Below are 7,344 nucleotides of genomic sequence, written 5' to 3'. Positions count from 1 at the left end.
AAGAGCCTTCCTCAAGAACCCCTTGCCAGACTTGCCTGCTCCAAGGCTGAGGTTCCAGCTTCTCCTTCACAAGGCTACTGCAGGTCCTCCCGGAGGAGTCGCCGGGCCACCATCTACCGGGGCGACTTTTGGCACCACCCCCAAACTGGCTTCCACCCCGGGCGCTGCAGGCGCTCCCGGACGGGGCGTCCCGAGGGTGCTGTCGTGGCCATTCGTCCCTCGAGCCCCGCCGCCCACGGGGTGCAATCCCACAGGGGTTCACCGGCGGTGCACGAAATAAAGAGGGCTTATGGGGACCGCCGCCCCCGCCGGCACGGAGGACTTGCGCCGGGCACGCGGCCTGGGGGCCTTGGTCCACTCGCTCGCTGCATCAGAGCCGCCGACAGACCGCAACGCGGTCATAGCGATGCACGGTAGCTCGCCAGCCTCCTGGTGAGCGCAAGAGCTAAGAAATAAATAAATAAAATTAAGAGAGGGAGAGAAGGCAGGAACACAAGCAGACAAGCAGCAGCCCTCGGCAACGGAACCCGCGGGGGTGTTCAAACCCCCGCCACCCCCTGCCCGAGCCGCGGTGCGGAGCCGGCCGGAGGGCGACGTGCGGGCCCCCGCGCCACGCGGGTGGGAGGGCGGGCTGTGCTGCTCCGCCGCCCCCGGCCTCACCGGGGACTCCCCCTGCCACCCGCGACGGCCCGGTGGGCCGCCCCCTCCATCCCCCCGCCCGCCGCGGCTTCCATCCATAATTAATCGCCCCCCCGCAGCCGCCGCGATAAGAGAGGGCGGGCGGGGACGAGGAGGCGGCGGCGACCGGGAGGCGGTGGGGGGAGCGTTGCGCGCTCGCCGCGCCCGGCTCACTGCGGCCGGCAGCTGCCTGCCGTGCGGAGCGGAGCGGAGCGCAGCCGCCCCGTCGGGGAGCGCCGCGCTCGCATGGCCGCGCCGCGCCGCGCCGCCGCCGCCGCCGCGGGGCCGGGGGGGTCCGCGGGAGGAGGATGAGGCGGACGGCGGGGCGGCGGCGGCGGCGGCGGCGCGGAGGATGAAGTGGAGCGTGCGGGGAGCCTGCGCCGCGCTCTCCAGTTGCCTCCTGCTCGCCTGCGCCCTCAGCGCCGCCGCCGTGGGCCTCAAGTGCTTCTCGCTGGGCTCCGAGCTCAAGGGCGAGCCCTTCCGCCTGGGCACCGCCGCCGGCGCCTTCTACTCGGGGCTGCTGCTGGCCGCCGGCCTCTCGCTGCTCGCCGCTGCGCTGCTCTGCTGTCGCCCGCCCGACGAGGCGCCCGTGCCTCCGGCACCGGCCTCTGCTTTGGCCCCGGCCGGGGACCCGGGCCCGGCGAGCGGCGGCCCCGGCGGGGCGGAGGCGGCGGCCGCACCGTCGGGGCCGGTGGAGAAGGCGTCGCCCGGGGGGCGGCAGAACTTCCTGCTTCTGGGGGTGCTGGTGTTCATGCTAGGCGTGCTGAGCGCCTTCGCCGGCGCCGTCATCGACGGCGACACTGTGTCGCTGGTGGAGAGGAAGTACTCGCACTATTGCCTGCTGCAGCCCGGCGGCGCGACCCGCCCGCGGAGCGGACCCGCGGCCCCTGACGGCACCGCCGCGGCGGTCCGCTGCCAGAAGCTGCGGGACTACCAGCAAGGCTTGGTACTCTCCACCGTTTTCAACGCGCTGGAGTGCCTCCTGGGCCTGCTTAACCTTCTTCTTGTCAAGAACTACAAGGCCGCGCAGCAGCGCGGACGGAGGCGGCGGCGGCGGCGAGCGGCCCCGGCGGCGGCGGCGGCGGCGGGCGGGCGGCGGCGGCGGCGGAGGGGCGGCGGCGGTGGGCGGCGGGTGCCGCGCCACAGCCAGGGCTCCCTCTTCTCCGGAGGCGAGCCCGAGCTCAGCCCCGGGGATTGCCCCTTTCGGGCCGTCTCCTACATCAACGTGGGCGTCTTCCACGTCTTCGACGAGGCCGGCGTGGAAGTGCACTGTGGTGGACATCCCTCCGTCGAGCTGCCCGGCTACTCGCCCATGGACCCCGAGCTCAGCGCCTCCTATCCCTATTGCTACCCTCTGCCCAGTGAACAGCCCCCTGCCTACGAGGAGATCTATCCTGGGGAGCCCTGCGCTCACGGCACTTAGCGTCGACCGCCGCCGGGACGCCCGGCTCCCCGCCCGGCCCCCGGATCGCCGTGACAGCCAGGAGCGGGCCCGCCAGCGCTTCGCAGCCGCGGGGCTCGGGGACACTTCTTGCACCACCGACGGGATGGTCCCGCCGTCGCGGGCGCAGCGGGACACGGGCGGTGTGCCGCCGTGCCTCTGGCTCTGCGGAAGCTTCTCCCTCCCTTCCTGCTCTCCTCTTCCTTCCCCCCCTTCCCTCCCCCACACCGACCCTTCGTCTGCCGGAGGCTGAATTTTCCGAAGGCTGCGCAAGAAACTCCTAAGGGTTGGTTCCTCCCGTCGCCTCTCCTCTGTAGCCAAGTTTAGTTCCCTTCAAGTGATTCATCAGTCTCCAGCTTTAGCAGTCCAGAGTTACCCATTTATGATAACCAGCCAGTGTAAGGAAAAGGTGTCATGAAGCTTCTTTACCTCTCAAAAGAGCTAAATTTCTAAACAACGCAGAGACATTTGTGTCACGTTTACTAGAGGTGTATTGGGGATCTTTAACGTTTACACTACTCCTTGGGAGAATTGAGTTCTGTTTTAAGATTTAGTGAGTTAAAACATTTGTTTGTCTTGTAAGATGCACATTGAGAAAAACCTGCACTTTGAAAAAGAAACAGGAAAAAATCAACAACGTTTTTGTACACTGACGTGCCTGCTTTTGTTGATAACTTCTTACTGTAAAGGCTTTCAGAAGTCTATAGTGAAAATGTTTGGTAAATTCACTGCAGTTTAAAATTGATGATTAATTCCTTTACTAAAATAACTGAGATGTTGCTAGGATATGGCAGTTAAAAAGGAAGTCCAAATGTAGTACACATTCCTTTTTGTAAACAGGTTCTGTGTTTTTAACGCAAGGCAAGATTTCTTTTTGTTTTGCACAGGTGAAGGGCATAATTCTATTTTGTACAACTACATGGTTTACCTTGTAAAGAGTTCCATTTTACCTGTTACAATTCATCAATCTGGTAAGCTTGAATATTAAAAGTTTTATTTGAAAAATATATATATTGTAAACAGCCTTAACTGGTGCAGTAGTCACAGTTTTAAAGGATATATATATATATATATATATATATATATATATATAAACCATCCTGGAAGACATCTTCCAAATGTGTTTTCAAACAATATTTATACTCCTATTTTAAAGCAAGGATTTTGTTTTGTTTGTTTGCTTTGTTTGCTTATTTAAAGAAAGGCCAGTCTGATTTCTGAAAAGGGGGAGGGGGGATGTGATGGGATCATATGCTGTTAACTCTTCATGTACTGTGAGGTATTAAAAAGGGTTTCTGCAAAGAGAAGAAATGCTAAATTCTCCTTTTGGATTCTAATGTGGAATGCCAGTACCAGATAGTATTAAAACAGTGCTAATTAAAGAGAATCAGATGCGACATATTTTATTACATCATTTGAGAACAGACAAAGGCTTGATTTCATGTTGCACGAAGAACCAAATAGCAACTCTTCTGTTTGCATTTGGTTCAATACCCCCTCCTCCAGTTAAGGTATATTGAAATGAAGTATTACAAAATAACCTTTTTGTTAATCCTGTGTTTGGAGCCTGCTGCATAATGCCAGTGTGTCAGCTACCCAGGGGCTGGGGGGGTGGGGGGAAGGTGGAAGAGGAGAGGAGACAGAGTGGAGAGAGAGTTAAGAGTATGCAAAGTTACAGTCTATTTCTGTGGTTAATGGAAAATTATTTTGAACTTTTTAGCTGCAGAGGGGCTGACGTAATTTGCAGCCTTAGAACTGGAGAGAGAGAGATTTGATTCTAAAATATTCAAATATTTCTGCACTGTTGCTTTCTAAAATGTTTTGACTTGCACACTGTATAATCTAAAATGCAGAATGCCTGAAAAGTCTTAAAGTTGCAAACTGATGTCTGTGAAGCTCACATTTAAAGTTCTAATCTAGATAAGAGAGTGAAAAGCAGCAGTTGCCAATTTGTCGAGTAGTTCTAAATAGCAGAAATTTAAAATAGAGCTCCTTTGGGCCAGCAGATTTCCTGGTGTGGAATGCCAGTCTAAAACATATGCCCTAGCTAGGTCCCATTTTAGTACTGAAGATTGGTTTTATGCTGCCTCTCTGCAGATGCACCTTCTTAACCCCTTATGGGAAAGTAAGAAGTCCAGTAATTTTTGCCTGTAATGTTGATTTAGGCACAAGACCAATTCCATAGCATACCTTATTGCTCATACAAACGAGATTTTGCAAAATGAGTAACAAAAGCAGGGAAACTAAATTCTTATGTAGGTCTCCAACTGAATGAGTTGGAGATATAGTACCCGATACTGAATTAAATGGGAACTGCTAGACTGCAGAGTGATTTTGAAAAACAGACAAACCAGCTAGGTGCCTAAATACAGATGCGTAATAATAGTTGTTGGTTTTTTAAAAATTGGCTACATACATTGTAGTTCATGGAAGTTGTATCCTAGTTTTACTTAAGGAATTGGTTTTTTTGTCATAAAAAGACAGCATTTAGGAATTATGAACTAGACAATTCTGAAACTCCAGATGTTCCAAAGATCAGTGCTCAGGGAAATAAATGGAAAGTCAAGAAAGCTACCTATTATACTCAATTGTTTAAATGTAAACAATTTTAGACTATGGATTTTTAAGATTGTTAAAGTCATAACTTTTTTTTGTATGCATGTGTGTGTACATGCCTGTGTAAGTGTGTTTGTGTTTTATTTAAGTCTTTTCAGGATGCCATTGAATTAGAATATTTATTTGCAGCTCTGTTTTAGTTCCCAAATTTCTACTTTTCTTCATTTGGGCTTTTATCTCTGGAGTAGTTTAATTTAGTGGTGGACAGATTGCCAGAATAATGTCCAAGTCAGACTCCCACGGAAGCCAGTAGGCATTGTTTCATTGACTTCAGTGGATGGGCACAAATGATATGTAACACCTACTCTAAATAATCTTCAAAGTAATCTTGATCTTCTGGCATGACAGGATGCAGCAGTAGCATATTATTTCTCAGTTATTTGTGATTTCTATGGATAGCTGTATTAAGGGAGATCACCTATGGTGTTATACATATGTTTTTAAAAGCAGGAAAAGAAATTGGCAGGCAAATTGACCAAACAAGTCGTGTTTTATTAAAGATGGTGTATCAGTGTTTCAGGTATCTGGTGACTAACTTTTCTGACAAAACGTGAAACACCACACAAATTTATTTCTCAGTGAGAAGAAACTTATAAATACAGGATATGAGATGAAGCTTCACAGGCATGATTGCAGTATTGTGAAGCTGTTTTTAGTAAGCCTGAGTCATCATTCTATCTTCTTGAGCAATAATGTTAGAGTGTATAAACTATACTGTGCCAAAATTGAAAATAGGCTGGTGTGGGAAGCATTGGAGCTTAGGTTAATTACCTGAGAGGACTCATACTGTCCCTTTATTTCCCATTTTCCATCACAGGATTGTCAAGGCGAATGCGAACCTGATCAATTCCTGTCACCGAAGGGTGATAACTGCAAGGCTCCTGCCTTAAGTGGCAAAACCAGGGAGAAGGGAGGAGAAACATGTATGTGCTCTCAAATCTCCATTTTGCCTTCCTGAAGTAATGACAAGACTTCTTTTTGCCTTATGGCTTCTTGTTTTAATTTGCTTCCAGCTTTAGTCACATCTGTTCAAAGGGAAGGAAGAATAGGCTCAATAGTACTCTTTTGGTCACAGTGAAGTATTGATTTAGTAGCAAACTGCTCTCAGCTTTTGTGTTCCTTCTGCAGGTAATAGTGGCTTGTCAAGGTGGTAAATCAAGTCTGCTGTGTTTGATGAGACAGGAGTTGCCTTCATGTGGAAAAAATTTGTTCCCACCAGCCTATTAGCAATTCACATGAATTATTTTCACACTCCAACATCCTTGCTTAAATCTTACTTATACTTTGCATTGTAATTGACAGACTGAATATACATTAATCTAAAAACAGGAAAAAATATTTTAGAGGGAAATTGTATTAAAGTAGTACAGATTTTACTCAAAGTTTGATTTCACTGTAGGACTTCTTTGGTTCACCAAAAAGTGTTATGGAGGCTGGTATAACTTCAATATATTTCAGACATACTGTTTAGTAATCAGAAAAGGTTTCTGAATGTTCACAGGAGAATGGCAATCTGTTTCTGCTTTTGGATATAGTACATATGAAAACCTTTTCTTCATTTTGCCATTTAATCCAAGATTGATCCTCAAGAAAATGTCAGTAATTGATCTTGTAACTTTAAGATCAATAAAATAAGTTTTAAAGCACAGCATATCCTATAAGAAAAGCCTAATGCTCTTCATTTCATATTCTTTATTGTCTTAGGTGGATGTCTAATAGTAATAATAACTGAAACTAGTATTTAATTACCATTTTCATTACAAAAACTTGGTTTTCAGATACTTAAAACTGGTACAAGAGGAACCATGGTATAAAATTCCAGGTTTTACCATGAAGTTGAGTCTGTTTCCATAAGTCAGGTATTTCTCAGTTACAAGATGTTCAGATATTTTAGATAAATTCTGCTGGTAAAAATGTTTTCATTTTGTATGATGGCACTCTATATAGGTGTTAGAGTTACCTCTCCTTAATACAGGCACCTATTTCCAATTAAAATGTATAAGGGTAGGACTCACATTTGTCATGATCACTGTCCAGTTTTTAAATTTCTTAATTATTTCTCAGTAGTTAACGGCATGGGGCTAGGGCTGGTGTATGTTCCAGAATCAGCCGCAGCTCATCTAATAACAGTTTGGCAGATAACAGATGGACTTCAGGAAATCCACAGGCTAATGGAGTGCTGAGGGAAAATCTTCAATCACCTGTTGCAACAATTCAGCATACAGTGTTTCCCACACCAAAGGAGGCCATGCCTAAACAAAATAACTAGAAGAAATCTGAATTTTAATTTTAGTATATTGTGTTCTCATTCTTGCACTACCAGTTCTGAAGTTCTTCCCTTGCATAGCTTTTGAGGAGTGAAATCCTTCTAAAAATATTATTTGAGTAACTGCCTTGCTTTCTATTGGCCAGGTGTGCTATGTACTTTCTAGCCAATGTTGAGGCACCATGGGGAAGTTCAGTTGAAGTTTATGGCTATGTTTCCCTGATGTCAGCCTAGATAGTCTGTAATTGAAGACCAATTCATCTAAGAAGCCATAAGACTCTCTTAGGTGTATCTCCTTTACAGATGAAAAGTCCTGCTGTCCTGTTTCATTCCTTTTTCAGAC

The 7,344-nt window shown here is 48.1% G+C and overlaps 1 protein-coding gene across 1 annotated transcript; it reads left to right on the top strand.

Annotated features, from left to right (window-relative positions):
* The first annotated feature begins 1,019 nt into the window (after positions 1–1,019).
* Positions 1,020–6,401, top strand: TMEM271 (transmembrane protein 271). Its single transcript, XM_054004229.1, has 2 exons — positions 1,020–3,090; positions 5,553–6,401. Exon 1 carries the CDS (start codon positions 1,031–1,033, stop codon positions 2,099–2,101), a length of 1,071 nt encoding a protein of 356 aa, XP_053860204.1. The 5' UTR covers positions 1,020–1,030; the 3' UTR covers positions 2,102–3,090; positions 5,553–6,401.
* Positions 6,402–7,344: the final 943 nt, after the last annotated feature.

The sequence above is a fragment of the Vidua macroura genome, chromosome Z, assembly GCF_024509145.1.
Source record: "Vidua macroura isolate BioBank_ID:100142 chromosome Z, ASM2450914v1, whole genome shotgun sequence".
Taxonomy (NCBI): Eukaryota; Metazoa; Chordata; class Aves; order Passeriformes; family Viduidae; genus Vidua; species Vidua macroura.
The sequence above is the reverse complement of the archived record's forward strand: the minus strand, read 5'-3'. Positions and strand labels throughout refer to the sequence as shown.

What these genes read in the sequence shown, in the direction of transcription:
- TMEM271 (XM_054004229.1), top strand. Translation starts at nt 1,031, where the DNA reads ATGAAGTGGAGCGTGCGGGGAGCCTGCGCCGCGCTCTCCAGTTGCCTC.